The sequence below is a fragment of the Tursiops truncatus genome, chromosome 9 (assembly GCF_011762595.2).
Source record: "Tursiops truncatus isolate mTurTru1 chromosome 9, mTurTru1.mat.Y, whole genome shotgun sequence".
Lineage (NCBI taxonomy): Eukaryota > Metazoa > Chordata > Mammalia > Artiodactyla > Delphinidae > Tursiops > Tursiops truncatus.
The window spans coordinates 61,657,206-61,679,246 of record NC_047042.1 but is presented as its reverse complement, the minus strand read 5'-3'; the positions used below and the strand labels follow the sequence as shown (position 1 = coordinate 61,679,246).

The window sequence follows — 22,041 nt, the reverse complement described above, 5'->3', positions numbered from 1 at the left end:
AAAAAAGGCCAAAAATGTTTCTTTCCCAAAGAGAATAGTGTATTAACTTATAGATACCTCTGAAGATTCAGATACATAAGAAGGAAAGTTCCTTTTACCTGTATGATACTAGTATACACTGTTGATTCCTAGTAATATATTTTCAGATTCATCTCAATCACTTAACATTTATAAAGTACTCCCTTTGTGCTATGCTCTGGTCTAGGTGTAAGGAATAATATGAATAAACATGTTGGGTGTCTAAGGTTTTCAGACCAGCAACAGCGATAGAAACAAAAATAACTAAAAGGCAGGTAATACATAAAACATTATGAGACTATGAGACTATAGAAATGGGAGCAGTTGATTCTTCCTAGGAATTAAGCAAAGATTTTGAGAAAAGGGAATACATTTAAGCCAAGGCAGAAGCTGGCCAGAAGGAAGGGTGTAAGCAGTGCACATCCTGCACCACTGCACATGGCACCCCTGGGAGGCAGAAGACGGGCCTCAGCAGAAGATGCTGGCGAGGCAGAACAGAGCTGACAAGAGAGCCTGATATGCCAGACTCTGGAGTTTAGATTTTATTTGTGGGTTAATTTTTAAAGACAGCAGGATAAGATAAGATCTGCTTTTCAGAAAGACAGTTTCACGGGTGCAGGATGAAACCATTCATAGGGAACTCTTGGAACAATGCACCGGAGTAGCGATGTACACTTGAGATACTCAGCGCAAAGGGCATGAAGATAAAAGCTCTCAACCAGTATCTGATGAAAAGAAAAGGAGGATTGTTGGAACACTGACTGTTATCTGCCAGGCTCACACCCCACCGATCCCTGGCAGCCCTTACGTGGAATCCAGCAGCGTCCCATCCAGAAGCGAGGCGTTGTAGTGATACTTGAGGTAATCCCCCTTCTTACTCAGCACTGAACAGTCGGGGGGCTTATAGTGGGAGGTGATGCTGATGGAGTCTGAAGGGTTGTGAAAGTCAATCACATGGATGTCAAACACCAGCACAGCCGAGCCGGGGATGTTCCCTAAAGGACAGACAAAGGCAATTAGAGGGAACCCTCCAAGCAGCAGCGCACGTGCCTCCCCAGTATCACCAGGTATTCCTCACAGACCTCCAGTGAGGAACACGGGGACCCAGCTGTGAAATCCTAGGCAATGCTGGAAGAGTGGAGCTGGAAGGGCCATTAGAAGTAGCCTAACCCAATTTATAGATGGGGAAACTGAGGCACAGATTTGTCGAGGGTCCACAGTCAGGAACACACTTTGGACTAAAATTCAAGACACAGTACTACTGCCCCATGGAATGGTTCAACCTGAAAGATTTATGGCTTAAGTTCATCACAGATGAGAAAACTAAAGCTCAACCAAATTAAGGCTTGCCCCGCTCCTGCTAGACGTAAGAGGTGAGATGAGAAAATCAGCTATAGAATGAAAATCACTTTAGTGCCCTACCACTGCTTAAGAGAAGCAAAACCAACAGAAACTTCACAGGGGAAATCACCTAGCCAAACTAGGCCCATATATGCCCCTTAAGATATACTACACCTAACAACTCACAAAGGGCTTTACAACACATCCTGTTTGTTCTACGCAAAATTATTACTCTTTTCCATTTTTGAAAACATTATCTCACATCTGAATAATGTTTTACAGTTTACAAAGCATTTTTCACATACACTCTCTCATTAAATCCCTGCAGGAACCCTGTTGGGTAAATATTACCATAAATTCAGGAGTAGCAGGTCATCCATTCATTTAATGACAGCTTCTCAGGAGGGTATCGGTTGTTCACCACACCCCCAGATCATTTCAGAGAAGTTTACACGTAAAAAATTTGTAAATAGTGTTACTTAGAATCAAGGAGGTATAATATTTTCATTAGCATTTTACAGACAAGAAAACCAACTCAGATATAACTTGTTCAAGAAAACAACACAGCTACAGACAATTCAGTAGCGCTATGTGAACATCAACAGCCCCTCCCCACGCCCCATCCTCCAGATCACACCACCCCCACCCCACCATGTGCTCATCTGTTTCCCGGCTGCTGTCTCTCTAACACACACTTAATGGGTAGGTGCTTGTTAGGTACCAGGCACTCTTCTAAGTGCTTTAGATGTATTAGTTTATTTAATTCTCATTATAATCCTATATTCCCAACCTACAGATGAGGAAACTGAGGCACAGATTTTGATGGCCGCCCAAAGTTACCAAGGTAGTAATTAGAGAAGCTTGGGCTTTTACAGCAGCACACACGTGTCTCATACTCACTAGTGATGGGGAGTTGCTGAAGTGAGTGGTTAACAGGGTCCGGGATCTTTCCCAGAGGAACCAGGTATTGCAAACTGCCATAGAAGGGTGCCTGGAACCAGGGCCAAGGGCAGCTCTTTGCGGGAAACAGCACACACTAACGGAGGGCAGTGGCTGTGGAGCCAGACAAGGGGTTTCTCAATCTTGGTTGCTCATTAAAACCAACTGGGAACGAACCTTGAAAACATTATGCTCAGTGAAAGAAACCAGACACAGAAAGACAAATATTGTATGCTTTCACTTATATGAGGCACCTGGAATAGGCAAATTCATAGAGACAGAAAGTAGAACGGTGGTTACCAAGGGCTGGAGGGGGAGAGGGTAATGGGGAGTTTGTGTTGGGGATGATGGAAAAGTTCTGGGTATAGACAGTGGTGATAGTTACACAACACTGTGAATATATTCAACGGCACTGAACTGTAAACTTAAAACGTGTTAAAATGGTAAATATGTGCATTTTACCCCAATAAAAAAATAAAATAATTCACCACATTCACAGAATAAAAGAAAAAATCATGATCATCTGAAAAAAACATCACCTGGGCCCCACTCTGAGATTCAGATGTAGCTCACCTAGTGCAGTGATCTCGGCCTTGGGCGCCATCAGGATGTCCTGGAGAACTTGGTGAAAACGCAAAGGGCCAGGCCCTTTCCCATGCAGCACCTCTGGTTCTGTGATCTTTAAGCTCTCCAGGCGATTCTTGCCTGTGATATGCCACAACCTTGCAGAACGGCTGGACTACAGTGGCACCAGGCATTGGTTTTCCAGGCGTTTCTAAGGGGCAGCCAAGGTTCAGGAGCGCTGTGCTAAATGGTCGGTAAGTGAGCAGCTGAGGATATTTAGGAGCCCCGCCTCTCGTCTCCATGAGGAGGACTAAGGCGCAGGCCATGGTTGTGGTGAAGGGGATTGGTGGAAAAGAAAGCTGCATCCTGAGCAGCTCTAATAACCTCTCTGAAAAAAACGTGTGGACGGAGCCCAGAAAGGGACAAGAAACTGATGGCATTGGGCTGGTACAAACTTAACCTCCCCTTGCCAACTATACGGTTGGACCATTCAAGAGGGCTGTTTTCTTGCTCTCTGTACAGCCCCTGCTCAACCAGTCCCTGCTTCACTCACATGACTATCCAATTCTCTTAATCATAGCGCTTAATCAGTAACTGCCTACATGCTTGCCCCCTGCCCCAGGTGCTGGTTTCCCTGGTAACTGATGAGCCAAGCTGACATCAGTTCCCCCTTTAAATGGTGGCCCCTTCTCCCCCGCAAGTAGCGAAGATTCCTGCCATGGACTGCCTGCTCTCTGCCGTTCACGATGGGGTGTTACTCCAGGATCTTTCGCTGCAGACTTGTAAGATCCCTTATCCAATAACTGGTTGATGTCTCTGTGGCTGTCTCTGGGCTCTTTCTTCAGCTTCAAGGCTGGGCAACTACAAGGCTTGCAGCCCAGCACCAACTAAGTGAATGTTGCTTGCCACCTGGATCTACAAGAATTCAGTCATTAGCCACTGCAGTCACTGACCTACAGCACACCTTGGAAAACATTCAGGGGGAAGATCAGGGATAAGGTACCTGTGCTCTGGGAAAACTGGCAGAACAGGCCTCCAGGTTGTTAGAGGTTTTCAGGAGAAAACTTTATGAACCCAGACTCTTGCATCTTCCTACACCTAGAAAAGCACTAAAGTCAGTAACTGAGATACCTACTCCCCGTGACTAGCAGTTACCTTCTACCAAGATGTGTGCTTTAGGGCTTCCCTGGTGGCACAGTGGTTAAGAATCTGCCTGCCAATGCAGGCAACACGGGTTCGAGCCCTGGCCCTGGAAGATCCCACATGCCGTGGAGCAGCTAAGCCCATGCAACACAACTACTGAGCCTGTGCTCTAGAGCCCGCAAGCCACAACTACTGAGCCCATGTGCCGCAACTACTGAAGCCTTTGTGCCTACAGCCCGTGCTCCACAACAAGAGAAGCCACCAAAATGAGAAGCCTACACACTGCAAGGAAGAGTAGTCCCCACTCACCACAACTAGAGAAAGCCCACGCACAGCAACAATGCCCAACACAGCCAAAAATAATAACAAATAAATTAATTAAAAAAAAAAGATGTGTGCTTTACTGTACATATCCTTCCTCCAAATTCACATATATACTGGCCATCCCCCTTACCTCTTTGGAGCAGTTCCTCAGAGCTATCTGAGAGGCTATCTCCCAGGCTATATAGTCCTCAGTAACCCCAAATAAAACTATAAAACTGAACTCACAGCTCTTACATTGTTGTTGTTGTTGCTGCTTTAATTGACACCCTCAAAGGTACATTCATGTGCAGGACTATCTTAGGGCACCAGGACTACCCCACGCCCCTGTGCTCTGATATCAGTTTGCCCAGCACTTTCCTGATAACTAACCCAGCTTCTCAGGCCCCCAGGATCCCAGGTCCAAGTATTCTGATCAGTGGAGAGGTCAATCACACCCTTTCAAGTAAGTATTCAATGTCTGGTTCTATGTCAGCTCCTAGGAAGTTAGCATGAGTCAGTCTACCAGGTGTCTGATTAAGGCACAAATGCACATCTACTGAGGCATCAATAAGAACGTAAGTTCTATGTGGGCTGGGAGTTTGTCTTTTTCTCTGCTGAATCCCCAATACCTTAGGGCAGTGCCTGGTCATGAAGGCACTCAATAAATTTTTGTTTAATAAATTTTATTTTTATTTATTTATTATTTTTGGCTGTGTTGTGTCTTCATTGCTGCACGTGGGCTTTCTCTAGTTGCAGCGAGCGGGGGCTACTCTTCGTTGCAGTGCGCGGGCTTCTCATTGCGGTGGCTTCTCTTGTTGCAGAGCACGGGCTCTAGGCGCACGGGCTTCAGTAGTTGTGGCTCGCGCGCTCTAGAGCCAGGCTCAGTAGTTGTGGCTCATGGGCTCTAGAGCGCAGGCTCAGTAGTTGTGGCGCACGGGCTTAGTTGCTCTGCGGCATGTGGGACCTTCCCGGACCAGGGCTCGAACCCGTGTCCCCTGCATTGGCAGGCAGATTCTTAACCACTGCGCCACCAGGGAATCCTGGCACTCACTAAATCTTTGATGGACAGATAGATGGGGTTGCTGGGCCTACAAAAAAACCCAGACTAGACCTCAAGCCATAAGATCCCACCTGCCCCAGGCAGCCAGCACCCCTTCCACCCTCATTCCCTCTATCTGGCTCTGCCTTCTCCAAAGAATACACAGTGTAAAAATAAGTGCTGACCAGTGTAGGGGAGTAAAATTGCCACCCCAAAAATGTCTCTTCGACATGTGGATTATTTCAAGTTGAAAATAAACAAGACGCAAAAGACTCAAAAAAAAAGAAAACCTTTCTTTTTACCTCCTTAACTGCCTAAAGAATGTAGATAGAAGACCTGTTGGGGCATGGGGGGAGCTATCACCATACATAACTACTGTATGAACTAGATGTGGAGACAGGAAGGAACCTAGCAAAGTCTGTTAGTTAAAATTTCTCTTGGTGTCCCAATGTCTGTGTGGCCCCGTAAACATTTGTTTACCAAACATTTGCTTTTCCATCTCCAGGTCCGAAACCACTACCCACAACATCCTCTTCTGTCTTTAGCTAATGGTGGTGTTTAAGGTGAGGGCTTCAGACATTCTGGTGAGTTAGTCAGTTTCCCTAGGTCTCTCCCAAATATACATGTCATTAAACTTTGTTTGATTTTCTCCTGTTAATCTGTCTCATATCAATTTATTTCTTAGACCAGCCAGAAGAACCTAGAAGGGTAGAGGAAACTATCTCCTCCCCAACACCAGTAAACAGGTGAAAATAATCCAACATTTCATTAGGCCCCAACACTAGCCTCCTCTCTGAATAAACCCTTAACCAATGCAGAAAAGTATTCATCAATTTTTCCCACTAGATAAGCCGCCTCAAGAAGAGACACAGGGCTTCCCTGGTGGCGCAGTGGTTGAGAGTCTGTCTGCCGATGCAGGGGACACAGGTTCGTGCCCCGGTCCGGGAAGATCCCACATGCCGCGGAGCCCGTGAGCCATGGCCCCTGAGCCTGCGCATCCGGAGCCTGTGCTCCGCAACGGGAGAGGCTGCAACAGTGAGAGGCCTGCGTACTGCCAAAAAAAAAAAAAAAGAAGAGACACAGGTGACAAAAATAAAGCGGCCGGCCAACTGGGCCAGAAGGAAACACGGCAGCTCTTGGCAGCGTGGGTTTCCTCTGAGAGCTCTGGGACTTCTGGTTGGAGTTTTCAGTTCTTCATATATGGGTATCAACAAGTCACAGCGTAATGGAAACTCATTCTTCCCCTCTGCCTATGACACAGGCAGCAAGAACCCTGGGTGCAATTCAACTCCATCACCGATTAGCTATTGTGGCCTCTAGCAAATGACTCAACCTCTCTGGGCCTCGTTATCTTAACAGAGAACTGTTTTGAGGTTTGAATGAGCTCGTACATGAGAAGTCCTTCACAGTGTGGGTAAAATATTAGCTTTCTTCACTTTCGAAAAAGAGTGCTTAAAAGGTCATGTGGAAGTTGGGGAACAGAAACTGAGGAAGTGATGCTGCCACAACCCTGCAGCAGAATCCATTCTCCACTTCAGGGCTGCAAACATCCCAACGCTCTAAATTCAGGGCTGTCCCCATGGAACAAAGCAGACAGCAGAAAGGGCCAGAGCCTTTACAGAAGGCCTACCCCCTCCCCTCCACCAACCCTGCAAGAGAAAATGGCTGCAACAAAATGAAATGCTGATGAGTCGGAAAGTCCAGCATTTCTTCCTTCCACAAATATTTACTGAATGCTTACCATGTGCCTGGCCCTGTGGTATGTGGTGAGAATGCCACAGGCTTCCTCTGTGTCCTGACACCCTTCTAAGGTCAGTCCCTCAGTGATTAGCATTAGGTCCTGGGCAAACCCCACAAGGAGGCCAAGGGCACTCGCTAATCAATAGGACAGAAACAGACCCTGTGCAAGAGCAGCTGGGTGTTACTTGCCAAGGTGCCCCTCCCCCCACCATGGGAACAAATGATTCAGGGTGAAGTAGCCTCATGCCCAGAAAATTTATGAGACTTCAAATGTTTCCCAGAGCCTTATATAATTCTTTGCAAAACTGTCTCATACTTGTGAGAAAGCCAAAAGGAGAAATAATTTAAGCAAGTGTTTTCCATCAGTATATTCTTTTTAGGGAAAGGAAGAATTAGTCCTGAGGGCAAAATGAAACATGAATATGCTGAAAGTATTTGTCTATTCCTGCATGTATTTGGCTAGAAGTAGAAATTTACATAATACAAAACAACAGAGCATCAAGACACTAGACAAACAGAACATGAAGCAAGGTTTGTTGAATGATCTTAAGACCTTAAGCTGTGATTGGTTGTGGCTTTATAAATCAGAAATTTAAGTCAGGAAAAATAATGTTTCTCCATGGTACAGCCTAGTTTCCAACCAATCTGATGATTCTTAGATCCTCCAAACAAATCCTACTGGGAAAATTCTGAAATCCACTGTAGCAGTAGAAGTCAGAAGCAGGTTAACAAAATGAATGTGTACAGCCAGCCAGGCCAGCCAGAATCGCATTAGCAAAAAGAACACAAAAGCAAAACAAATACTGTATCAACTCTTCCAAAGTAAGTTGGCAAAAAATGGTATCTGAGAAAAAAAATAATAAAGGAAATATGGTTTGGAACACTATGCAACCATTAAAATTCTATGCAACCTGTTGGCATAAAACATTGTTCACGACAAATTACGTAAAGAGAGAAATTACAAACTAATATGTATAGGTGATCCCACTTTTGTCAGTATTTATTCACAAAAAATACTGTAGTATTTTTTGTCAATAGTGTAGATGGATATGTGTTTATTTCCTTTTATCTACACAGATTCACATATACTCAAAAGTATAGAAGGACAGTCACTTCACGGTTATATGAGTTTCCTATTACTGCTACAACAAATTACCACAAGCTTGGTGGCTGAAAACAACGTAAATTTACTCTCATAACTCTGGACTCAAAGTCTAAATTCAAGGTATTGGCAGGGATGTGTTCCTTTTGGAGGTTTCAGGAGAATCTGTTTCCTTGCTTTTTCCAGCTTCTCAAGGCCACCCTCCTCCCTTGACTTGTGGCCCTTTCCTCCATCCTCTAAGTCAGCAGTGTAGCATTTTCTCCCCTCTCTGGTCTCCTGCTTCCCTCTTGCAAAGATCCTTGTAAGTACATCAAGGCCACCTGGATGATCCAGGATAATCTCCTCATCTCAAGACCATTACCTTAATCACATCTGCAAAGTCTCTGGGGATTAGGACATGGACATCTTTTGGGGCCGATATTCCACCTACCACATTAACAATGGTTATTCCTGGGTGGTGAGATTATGGGAGATTTTTGTTGTTGTTGATCTCTATTTTCTTATTCTGAAGTCAACGTATATTATTTGTGTAACTTTTAAAAAGAAGTTTGCTGTTTGGGTGACAAATATTCTAAAACTGGATTAAGGTGATAGTTGCACAACTCACAACATTTATTAAAAGTCATTGAATTGTATACTTAAATTGGGTGAATTTTATGGTATGTAAATAATACCTCGATAAAGTTGTTAAAAACAAAAACCAAAATCTAATGCACAGTATAGTGAATATAGACAACAATATTGTCTTATAATCATCAAACTTGCTAATTATCAATTATTCCAACCATCAAAAAGAAATGATAATTATGTACCATGATAGAGGTGCTAATTATCACCACAATGGCAATCACATTACAATATATAAATGTATCAAAATAACATGTATACCTTAAATGTACACAAGGTTATATGTCAAATATATTTCAATAAAAACGAAAAACAGGGCTTCCCTGGTGGCGCAGTGGTTGAGAGTCCGCCTGCTGATGCAGGGGACACGGGTTCGTGCCCCGGTCTGGGAAGATCCCACATGCCGCAGAGTGGCTGGGCCCGTGAGCCACGGCCGCTGAGCCTGCACGTCCGGAGCCTGTGCTCCGCAAAGGGAGAGACCACAACAGTGAGAGGCCCGCGTACCGGGAAAAAAAATAAAAAATAAAAACGAAAAACAGAAAAAGGGGGGTTGCAATTTACTTTCAAATGGCTCAACGAAGAAAAAATGTACTGTAGTTATATATATAAAGCAAATATAGCAAGATGTTGACGACTGGTGAATCTAAGTGGAGTTCACTGTACAGTTCTTTCAACTTTGGTGTAGGTTTTAAATTTTCCAAAAGGAAAAGGAAAACGGGCAGGGGGAACAAGGAGTCATGACAGAGCATCTCTAGAAACTAGAGTTATTTGAGTATTCGAGTCTGAAGCTAGACTAGCTTCTACGCTTTGCCAGAGGCCCTGGTTCCAAGCAGCGTGGAAGCATCAGTTAGTGCCTCTCTAAGGCAGTCTTAGAAGGCAGCCAGTGCTTACCTCTTCCTTCCTCGCCATACCCCAGGTGAGGCGGGACCACGATCCTCCTCTTCTCTCCAATGCAAACGCCGAGTAAACCTTCATCCATCCCAGCAATCACGTAGCCCTGCCCAATGTACGTGTCAAAGGTGCGGTTCCGCGAGTAGCTGGGAAAGAGGAAAAGAGCTTGGTCACGAGGAATACCGCAGCAGCAGTGTAGCTGGTACCATGAGGCAACAGAGCGCAGGGGCCTCCAGACTCCAGAACAGGGTGAACCCTAGAATCTGAGTACAAGCCAGGAAACACGCTCCCCTGAAATGATGAACAAGGATCCACACACTGCGTGGGAGCTGCCGCCTGCACAAACACTCCCAGAAATAAGCCCTCCAGCCCTCTGGTTTGGTCAAGTTATGAATGGGATGCGGGTTACAAGAAGCAATCATGCAGAAATGTAGCTATAATGTAAATTGGACTCTACGCTTGTTGACCATGTCAGGTTAATGAAAAAAGCATTAAGGGCGCCCTTGTCAGAAACTAAGAATTTCTCTGTTATCTCTTGTAAAGAAACAACTTAGAAGTTTTAGAGTCTTCTATTACTCTAACATAAAGTTTCAAATGAAAGCCCAAAAAGGAAAAAAAAAAAAAAGAAACTAAGAATTTCTCTAAAGAGGAGAGTATCTGTATATGTGGGACATGAATATTCAGATTGCCAGAAAAGTAGCATATATACTGAGAGCAATTTAACTCTGCAGTGAACTCGCCCTACTGCAATCCATGCTCACCAAGCTACCACCCGGTGAGTACCTGAATTTCCCAAGTGCCTCTGGTAGGAGCCCCAGGCATTCCACTCAGTGGAGAGATCCAGCCTCTGTATTAATTGCCAATTGAGTCTGATTACTGAGTTTGGAGAAAACAAAGCCTGATGATTCCAGAATAAAATAATAAAACTTCATTTGCCACTTCAGATACTGAACTCTGAACCACAGTGATCTGTACCCATTACCCACCCCCAGCTGGAGCAGATGTGGCAAAAAGCTTGTCCTGAAAAAGAGCCAGTCAGTTCCACTGTCACCTCATCAAACACAGCCCAAGGATGACTGTCAGAGAAGATGGTCAGCAGTGGGACCAGGGAGGTGAAAAGGCAGAGCTGTGAGAGGCTCTTCCTCCTCAACACCCCTCAGGGACCACAAAGCCAAGGGGCGTGAAGAAATGATAGTAACAAATGATTCTCCTCATCCAGGAAGCAGATTTTCTACATAATTATCTGTATTTCACTGTATATGTATGGAAGACCTATGAAGTGCATAACTCTGGTTCCCTGTGAAGAGGGGAACTGGGTGATTGAGGGACAAGGATAGGTGAAAAATTCTTCATTGTATATTCTTTTACACTTTTAGGATTTTGAACCATATCAATGTATCACAGTAGGAAAAAACGATGTTTAAAAAGAAAAAGAATATTCTCTATCATACAAACTAAAACGTTACAATAGCTAAAGGTATGATTGTGGCCCAGAAATAGCTAGATCACTGGAAAAGGATAAAAATTCTAGACCAAGACCCAAAAGTGTATACAAGAATTTGGTACATGATCAATGTCAGATTTTAAATGAGTGAGGAAGATACAGTTATTCAATAAAGGGTGTTGGAGAAACTGGCTAACCATCTGGAAAAAACCATTTAGATCCTTACTGTCATACTGAACACCACAATAAATTCCAGATGGATTTAAGATTGAAACATGAAAGCATTTATAAACACTGAAGAGAGCCTGCAGAAGCTTTTTAATATTTACTGCAAGTGGTGAAAATGGAAGGGGTTGATGTGAAATTATTACATTTTATTAAATATCTTTGCATTGTTTCACTTATACAACAAGAACATAATATTCTTTAAAATAAAAATTCTAATAGAGAATATTTTAAAGGATAAAAAAATAAAGCCATTAGAAGAGCAGGAGGAAAATACAGGTGAATATTTATATACTCTAGGGGAAAAAAAAACAAGTCCAGGGGCAGGGAGAGACTTTTTAGCAAGTTACTCAAGACAGAATATATAAGAATTTACATAAGAATAAAGGGAGCCATAAAGGAGAAATGGAATGTATTTAACAACATAAAAGGTTTATATTTAAACAGATCAAAAATCACAACAACCGAAATTAAAATGCAAATAAACAGGCAGTATGCTTTCAACAATATGCAACCATAAAATTGTTAATATCTTTAATGTACAGAGATTTTAAATTAATAAGAAAAGGACAAATACCAATATCCTCAATATAAAAACAGGCAAATACACAAACAGGTAAATCACAAAAGAAAATATCCAAATAGTCAATAAACATTTGAAAGAATTTCAACCTTAATAGCAATCAAAAAAATTCACATTACAATTATAAAGTTCTATTTTTCTCCTATAAATTGGCAAAGATTATTTTTAAATAATACCCAATGTTGCTGAGTTTGCAGGAAATGGGGTACTCTTAGTGATGTAAAACCTTCCTTGAGGACAACTTGGTACTTATATCAAAAGCTGTAAAAATACACATAACCTTAAACCTAGAGATTCTTCTAGAAATTTATCCTAAGGAAACAATCATATTATTTAAGATTTAGCTACAAAAATAATTATTGCAGTCCCTCTTAGAACATCAAAAGATAGAAAATAATAGGGATTGATTACTAAATTAAGGCAAACCTATATAATGGAATATTACTTAGCTCTTAGGATGGATTAGACCCCAGTGTACTAAAATGGAAATCTGTTTGAAACCTAAGAAAACTGGTTCCATTAATATGAAAAGAAATCTGGTATCCACTAGAAAAATGGCTTTTCAACTAAAAATAAAATTCCAGGGAATAAAAGACAGAACCAAGATCATATGTGACAAGTAATCACACGCACACACTCTCTCAATTTTTTTTAATAGAAAAAATAAAAACAACTCAAATGTCATCAATGGGGAATGGTTAGATAAATATGGTATATTCACTCAATGAAACACTACACAGACATAAAAAATGATTTCTCTCTACGCATTAATAGGGAAAAATTCCAAGGTGAAAAAAAGCAAGGAGCAGGGGCTTCACTGGTGGCGCAGTGGTTAAGAATCCGCCTGCCAATGCAGGGGACATGGGTTCGAGCCCTGGTCCAGGAGGATCCCACATACCGCGGAGCAACTAAGCCCATGCACCACAACTACTGAGCCTGCACTCTAGAGCCCGCGAGCCACACTACTGAACCCACATGCCACATCTACTGAAGCCCGTGCGCCTAGAGCCTGTGCTCCACAACAAGAGAAGCCACCGCAATGAGAAGCCCGCGTGCCGTAACGAAGAGTATAGCCCCTGCTCGCCACAACTAGAGAAAAGCCCATGCGCAGCAACGAAGACCCAAGGCAGCCAAAAATAAATTAATTAATTAAAAAAAAAGCAAGGAGCATAATAGTGTATATAGTACGTAGCATTATGTTATCTGTATATGTATATAATACATAATGTTATATATGTATGTATATAGTATTCTATATGCTATATACTAATAACAATTGTATTTGCTTATATCTGCTTTAGGAAAAAAATCCACACATTTGAAGAATAAAAAAGAAACTTATTAATAACAGTGGTTAACTCTAAGTGGCTTGGGGGGAGGGGGATGTGAGGTTGGCAGGGATGGTCGGTACAACACATCTTAACGCATATTTTGTTTTAATTTTGAACCATGAGACTACTGCCTTTTTCCAAAAAAGTCAAATGAAAAATTTAAAAGAAGGGATCCGCGGAGTGGTAAGAATGAATTATGCAAATAAAATTATACCGTATAAAAATTCTGTAATGTTTCTGGGTGACTAATTAAACGAGAAGTCTCTTACCTCAGAGAAACAGGTAGATTGCTGTCACTACTTGCTTGCTCTATAGGAAGCTAAAGGAATCCAAACAACACATGCCACCTGAATGAGCAACGCATACCAAACACCTGTTGCCTGCTCACAACTGCAGGCTAAGCCTGATAAACAAAGCTTTGAATAACAACAGGCTCCGCCCAGCATCCAAACAGTCCCTGCAGCAGATAAACCATGAAAGTTCGCAAAGTGCTTCTGCCTACCTTCTCTCCTTAATCTAACCATCTCTTTGAGAAAGGTGCTAACAACAATGAAAAAACTGAAGCTCAGGGAGGTCAAATGCTATCCAAAGTCACACACCTAGTGCACCACACACAGGGACTGGAATCCAGATCTCCCAGCACCAAGTCTCTTCTCTTCGCATCCTACCGCCTGGACCTGCCTCCTGGTCACTTCCCACCTTGGACCCCAGAGTTGGGTTTATACTTGAATAGCCGAGCACAGTCTAGAGGGACTGTGGGAGTCCAGGGTGAGCCTCTCCTGCTTTCCTGCAGACCCATCTCCCACAGGCCCCAAGGAGACCGTTCTAACAACCTCTGAAGGAATTCAGTATCAGAAAATAGAAACCTATACTGGAGATGAAAATACTAACTCAAAATCAGCACTGACAAGCTATAAACTATATTTAATAAGATGTTCTGGTAAGTGAAGGACCCTGTTGTTTGCTTACCTGGAATCAAAGAATGTACCATCCAGAAGTGTGCCGTTGTAATGATACCTGAGAAAGTCCCCCGTTTGACTTTGCCGCTCACAGTTTTCAGGAACTACCTTATTCTCAATGGAAATGCCATCCTTGGGGTTATGGAGGTCCAATAATGCAACATCAAACACCAGAGATGCCTGCCCAGGAATGTCTTTCCCTAGAGTGGAATGAAGGAAGATGATGAAATCAGGACACAAGATTTAGGAAGTATCAATACTTTAACTACAATTCAACACCCACTACGTTGGTGTTACACATTCCTTGAAGTTTCCCAGCCAAGGAAACAAATGTTCTTCCACATCTTGGGTGGTCCCCCATGGTGTCTAACCGTGCTATCTCACGTGGTGTCCAACCGAGGGCTGGCAGGTATAATTTGAAGCCTGACTTCCTCAGAAAAAGGAGCAAACCGATAATAATGACATGGAGAATACTGTGACCACATTGTCTATGCTTGTGCTTGCAAATCAAGGCTCTATGTGAGTGGTTATATACCCACATGCAAACCCAAATACATACCTCTGTGGGTTTCTGTTTGTATATAGATGCAAATCACAGACATTCCACAGCTTGGATCTGGTTCTGGAGAACACTACATAGACTTGTTCTTTGGAACTCACAGACAATTATTTTAAAATTTATTTTATTGAGTACAGTTGTTTTACAATGTTGTGTTAATTCCTCCTGTACAGCAAAGTGATTCAGTTATACATATATATATATATTCTTTTCTTTTAATAGTTCGTTCTTGGAGTATAATTGCTTTACAATGTTGTGTTAGTTTCTGCTGTATAACAAAGTGAATCAGTCACATGCATACATATATCCCCATATCCCCTCCCTCCCGAGCCTCCCTCCCATCCTCCCTATCCCACCCCTCTAGGTCACCTCAAAGCACCGAGCTGATCTCCCTGTGCTATGGGGCTGCTTCCCACTAGCTAACTATTTTACATTCAGTAGTGTATATATGTCGATGCTACTCTCACTTCACCCCAGCTTCCCCCTCCCACCCCGTGTCCATTCTTTATGTCTACATCTTTATTCCTGCCCTGCAACTAGGTTTATCAGTACCATTTTTTTTTTTTTTAGATTCCATATACATGCATTAGCATATGGTATTTGTTTTTCTCTTTCTGACTTACTTCACTCTGTATGACAGACTCTAGGTCCATCCACCTCACTACAAATAACTCAATTTTGTTTCTTTTTACGGCTGAGTAATATTCCATTGTATATATGTGCCACATCTTCTTTATCCATCCATCTGCCAATGGACACTTAGGTTACGTCCATGTCCTGGCTATTATAAATAGTGCTGCAGTGAACTTTGTGGTACATGTCTTTTTGAATTATGGTTTTCTCAGGGTATATGCCCAGTAGTGGGATTGCTGGGTCATATGGTAGTTCTATTCTTAGTTTTTTAAGGAACCTCCATACTGTTTTCCATAGTGGTTGTATCAATTTACATTCCCACCAACAGTGCAAGAGGGTTCCCTTTTCACCACACCCTTTCCAGCATTTATTGTTTCTACATTTTTTGATAATGGCCATTCAGACTAGCGTGAGATGATAGCTCATTGTAGTTTTGATCTGCATTTCTCTAATAATTAGTGATGTTGAGCATCTTTTCATGTGTCCCTTGGCCATCTGTATGTCCTCCTTCGTGAAACGTCTACTTAGGTCTTCTGCCCATTTTTTAATTGGATTGTTTGTTTTTTTGATATTGAGCTCCATGAGCTGTTTGTATATTTCGGAGATTAATCTTTTGTCTGTTGTTTCATTTGCAAGTATTTTCTCCTATTCTAAGAAATCAAAGATGACAAACAGATGGAGAAATATACCATGTTCTTGGATTGGAAGAATCAATATTGTAAAAATGACTATACTACCCAAAGCAATCTACAGATTCAATGTAATCCCTATCAAACTACCAGTGGCATTCTCCACAGAATTAGAACAAAAAATTTTACAATTCTTATGGACACACAAAAGACCCTGAATAGCCAAAGCAATCTTGAGAAAGAAAAACGGAGCTGGAGGAATCAGGCTCCCTGACCTCAAACTATACCACAAAGCTACAGTAATCAAGACAGTATGGTACTGGTACAAAAACAGAAATAAAGATCAATGGTACAGGATAGAATGCCCAGAGATAAACCCACGCATATATGGTCACCTAATTTACGACAAAGGAGGCAAGAACATACAATGGAGAAAAGACAGGCTCTTCAGTACATGGTGCTGGGAAAACTGGACAGCTACATGTAAAAGAATGAAATTAGAACACTACCTAACACCATATACAAACGTATATATATTCTTTTTCATATTCTTTTCCATTATGCTTTATTACAGGACATTGACTATAGTTCCCTGTGCTACACTGTAAAACCCTGTTGTCCCTCCATTCCATATACAATAGTTTGTATCTGCTAATCCCAAATTCCCAATCCAACCCTCTACCACCCCACTTCCCCCTTGGCACCCACAAGTCTGTTCCCAATGTCTGGGAACTCACAACCAACTTTTTTTTTACATCTTCATTGGAGTATAATTGCTTTACAATGCTGTGTTAGTTTCTGCTGTATAACAAAGTAAATCAGCCATATGCATACATATATCCCCATATCCCCTCCCTCTTGCGTCTCCCTCCCACCCTCCATATACCACCCCTCTAGGTGGTCACAAAGCACCAAGCTGATCTCCCTGTGCTATGCAGCTGCTTCCCACTAGCTATCTATTTTACATTTGGTAGTGTATATATGTCCATGCTACTCTCTCACTTCATCCCAGCTTACCCTTCCCCTCCATGTGTCCTCAAGCCCATTCTCTACATATGAGTCTTTATTCCTGTCTTGCCCCTAGGTTCTTCAGAACCTTTTTTTTGTTTTAGATTCCATATATATGTGTAAGCATACAGTATTAGTTTTTCTCTTTCTAACTTACTTCACTCTGTAGGACAGACTCTAGGTCCATCCACCTCACTACAAATAACTCAATTTCGTTTCTTTTTATGGCTGAGTAATATTCCATTGTATATATGTGCCACGTATTCTTTATCCATTCATCTGTCGATGGACAATTAGGTTGGTTCCATTTCCTGGCTATTGTATATAGTGCTGTAATGAACATTGTGCTACATGACCCTTTTCGAATTATGCTTTTCTCAGGGTATATGCCCAGTAGTGGGATTGCTGGGTCGTATGGTAGTTCTATTTTTAGTTTTTTGAGGAACCTCCATACTGCTCTCTATAGTAGCTGTATCAATTTACATTCCCACCAACAGTGCAAGAGGGTTCCCTTTTCTCCACACCCTCTGCAGCATTTATTGTTTGTAGATTTTTTGATGATGGCCATTCTGACCAGTGTGAGGTGATGCCTCATTGTAGTTTTGATTTGCATTTCTCTAATGATTAGCAATGTTGAGCATCCTTTCATGTGTTTCTTGGCAATCTGTATATCTTCTTTGGAGAAATGTCTATTTATGTCTTCTGCCCATTTTTGGATTGGGTTGTTTTTTTGATATTGAGCTCCATGAGCTGCTTGTATATTTTGGAGATTAATCCTTTGTCAGTTGCTTCGTTTGCAATACTTTCTCCCATTCTGAGGGTTGTCTTTTCCTTTTGTTAATAGTTTCTTTTGCCGTGCAAAAGTTTTTAAGTTTCATTAGGTCCCATTTGTTTATTTTTGTTTTTATTTCCATTTCTCTAGGAGGTGGATCAAAAAGGATCTTGCTGTGATTTATGTCATAGAGTGTTCTGCGTATGTTTTCCTCTAACAGTTTTATAGTGTCTGGCTTTACCTTTACGTTTTAATCCATTTTGAGTTTATTTTTGTGTATAGTGTTAGGGAGTGTTCTAATTTCATTCTTTTACATGTAGCTGTCCAGTTTTCCCAGCACCACTTATTGAAGACGCTGTCTTTTCTCCATTGGATATTCTTGCCTCCTTTATCAAAAATAAGGTGACCATATGTGCGTGGGTTTATCTCTGGGCTTTCTATCCTGTTCCATTGATCTGTATTTCTGTTTGTGCCAGTACCATCCTGTCTTGATTACTGTAGCCCTGTAGTACAGTCTGAAGTCCAGGAGCCTGATTCCTCCAGCTCCGTTTTTCTTTCACAAGATGGCTTTGGCTATTCGAGGTCTTTTGTGTCTCCATACAAATTGTGAAATTTTTTGTTCTACTTCTGTGAAAAATGCCATTGGTAGCTTGATAAGGATTGCATTGAATCTGTAGATAGCTTTGGGGAGTATAGTCATTTTCACAATGTTGATTCTTCCAATGCAAGAACATGATATGTCTCTCTATCTGTTTGTATCATCTTTAATTTCTTTCATCAGTGTCATAGTTTTCTTCATACAGGGCTTTTTTCTCCTTAGGTAGGTTTATTCCTAGGTATTTTATTCTTTTTGTTGCAATGGTAAATGGGAATGTTTCCTTAATTTCTCTTTCAGACTTTTCATATTAGTGTATAGGAATGCAAGAGATTTCTGTGCATTAATTTTGTATCCTGCTACTTTACCAAGTTCATTGATTAGCTCTAGTAGTTTTCTGGTAGCATCTTTGGGATTCCCTATGTATAGTATCATGTTATCTGCAAACAGTGACAGCTTTACTTCTTGTTTTCCAATTTGGATTCCTTTTATTTCTTTTTTTTTCTCTGCTTGCTGTGGCTAAAACTTCCAAAACTATGTTGAATGATAGTGGTGAGAGTGGGCAACCTTGTCTTGTTCCTGATCTTAGTGGATATGATTTCAGTTTTTCACCACTGAGAACGATGCTGGCTGTGGGTCTGTCATATATGGCCTTTATTATGTTGAGATAAGTTCCCTCTATGCCTACTTTCTGGAGGGTTTTTATCATAAATGGGTGTTGAATTTTGTGGAAAGCTTTTTCTGCATCTATTGAGATGATCATGTGGTTTGTATCCTTCAATTTGTTAATACGGTGTATCACATTGATTGATTTGCATATATTGAAGAGTCCTTGCATTCCTGGGATAAACCCTACTTGATCATGGTGTATGACCCTTTTAATGAGCTGCTGGATTCTGTTTGCTAGTATTTTGTTCAGAATTTTTCCATCTATGTTCGTCAGTGATATTGGCCTGTAGTTTTCTTTTTTTGTGACATCTTTGTCTGGTTTCAGTATCAGGGTGATGGTGGAATGAGTTTGGGACTGTTCCTCCCTCTGCTATATTTTTGAAGACTTTGAGAACTCTGTGAAGCCTGTGAAGCCATCTGGTCCTGGGCTTTTGTTTGTTGGAAGATTTTTAATCAGAGTCTCAATTTCAGTGCTTGTGATTGGTCTGTTTGTATTTTCTATTTCTTCCTGGTTCAGTCTCGGAAGGTTGTGCTTTTCAAAGAATTTGTCCATTTTATTGGCATAGAGTTGCTTGTAGTAATCTCTCATGTCCCTTTGTATTTCTGCAGTGTCAGTTGTTACTTCTCCTTTTTCATTTCTAATCCTGTTGATTTGAGTCTTCTCCCTTTTTTTCTTGATAAGTCTGGCTAATGGTTTATCAATTTTGTTTATCTTCTCAAAGAACTAGCTTTTATTGATCTTTGCTATCGTTTCCTTCTTTTTCCTTTATTTCTGATCTGATCTTTATGATTTCTTTCCTTCTGCTAACTTTGGGGGTTTTTTGGTGTTCTTCTTTCTCTAATTGCTTTAGGTGTAAGGTTAGGTTGTTTTTTTGAGATGTTTCTTGCTTCTTGCGGTAGGATTGTATTGCTATAAACTTCCCTCTTAGAACTGCTTTTGTTGCATCTCATAGGTTTGGGGTTGTCATGTTTTCATTGTCATTTGTTTCTACATGTTTTTTGATTTCCTCTTTGATTTCTTCAGTGATTTCTTGGTTATTTAGTACCATATTGTTTAGCCTCCATGTGTTTGTATTTTTTACAGTTTTTTTCTTGTAACTGATATCTAGTCTCATAGTGTTGTGGTTGGAAAAGATACTCGATACAATTTCAATTTTCTTAAATTTACCAAGGCTTGATTTATGACCCAAGATATGATCTATCCTGGAGAATGTTCCATGAGCACTGAGAAGAAAGTGTATTCTGTTGTTTTTGGATGGAATGTCCTATAAATATCAATTAAGTCCATCTTGTTTAATGTGTCATTTAAAGCTTGTGTTTCCTTATTTATTTTTATTTGGATGATCTGTCCATTGGTGAAAGTGGGGTGTTAAACTCCCCTACTATTATTGTGCTACTGTCGATTTCTCCTTTAATGGCTGTTAGCATTTGCCTTATATATTGAGGTGCTCCTATGTTGGGTGCATAAATATTTACAATTGTTTTATCTTCTTGTTGGATTGATCCCTTAATCATTATGTAGTGTCCTTCTCTGTCTCTTGTAATAGTCTTTATTTTAAAGTCTATTTTATCTGATATGAGAATTGCTTATCCAACTTTCTTTTGATTTCCATTTGCATGGAATATCTTTTTCCATCCCCTCACTTTCAGTCTGTATGTGTCCCTAGGTCTGAAGTGGGTCTCTTGTAGACAGCATATATACGGGCCTTGTTTTTGTATCCATTCAGCCAGCCTGTGTCTTTTGGCTCGAGCATTTAATCCATTTACATTTAAGGTAATTATCAATATGTATGTTCCCATTACCATTTTCTTAATTGTTTTGGGTTTGTTTTTGTAGGTCTTTTCCTTCTCTTGTGTTTCCTGACTAGAGAAGTTCCTTTAGCATTTTTTGTAAAGCTGGTTTGGTGGTGCTGAATACTCTTAGCTTTTGCTTGTCTGTAAAGGTTTTAATTTCTCCGTCAAATCTGAATGAGATCCTTGATGGGTAGAGTAATCTTGGTTGTAGGTTCTTCCTTTTCATCACTTTAAATATGTCCTGCCACTCCCTTCTGTCTTGCAGAGTTTCTGCTGAAAGATCAGCTGTTAACCTTATGGTGATTCCCTTGTATGTTATTTGTTGCTTTTCCCTTGCTGCTTTTAATATTTTTTCTTTGTATTTAATGTTTGATAGTTTGATTAATATGTGTCTTGGCGTGTTTCTCCTTGGATTTATCCTGTATGGGACCCTCTGTGCTTCCTGGAGTTGATGGGCTATTTTCTTTCCCATGTTAGGGAAGTTTTCAACTATAATCTCTTCAAATATTTTCTCAGTCCCTTTCTTTTTCTCTTCTTCTTCTAGGACCCCTATAATTCAAGTGTTTGTGCACTTAATGTTGTCCCAGAGGTCTCTGAGACTGTTCTCAATTCTTTTCATTCTTTTTTCTCTATTCTGCTCTGCAGTAGTTATTTCCACTATTTTATCTTCCAGGTCACTTATCTGTTCTTCTGCCTCAGTTATTCTGCTATTGATTCCCTCTAGAGAATTTTTAATTTCATTTATTGTGTTGTTCATCATTGTTTGTTTGCTCTTTATTTCTTCTAGGTCTTTGTTAAATGTTTCTTGTATTTTCTCCATTCTAGTTCCAAGATTTTGGATCATCTTTACTATCATTACTCTGAATTCCTTTTCAGGTAGACTGCCTATTTCCTCTTCATTTGTTTGGTCTAATGGGTTTTTACTTTGCTCCTTCATCTGCTGCATATTTCTCTGTCTTCTCATTTTGCTTGGCTTACTGTGTTTGGGGTCTCCTTTTCGCAGGCTGCAGGTTCGTAGTTCCTGTTGTTTTTGGTGGCTGTCCCCAGTGGGTGAGGTTGGTTCACTGAGTTGTGAGGCTTCCTGATGGAGGGGACTGGTGCCTGTGTTCTGGTGCATAAGGCTGGATCTTGTC

The 22,041-nt window shown here is 41.1% G+C and overlaps 1 protein-coding gene across 3 annotated transcripts in view; it reads right to left on the bottom strand.

Moving 5' to 3' along the window:
• The window catches only part of FKBP9 (FKBP prolyl isomerase 9), a 50,958-nt gene that overhangs the window by 10,027 nt on the left and 18,890 nt on the right, over positions 1–22,041 (bottom strand). For all 3 annotated transcript variants that reach the window (XM_019925871.3, XM_073809818.1, XM_019925879.3), the window contains exons 5-7: positions 14,260–14,449; positions 9,708–9,853; positions 827–1,013 (exon numbers count right to left, since the gene is read on the bottom strand). In XM_019925871.3, coding sequence (XP_019781430.1) covers positions 827–1,013; positions 9,708–9,853; positions 14,260–14,449 — 523 coding nt within the window. The remainder of the gene's footprint in view (positions 1–826; positions 1,014–9,707; positions 9,854–14,259; positions 14,450–22,041) is intronic.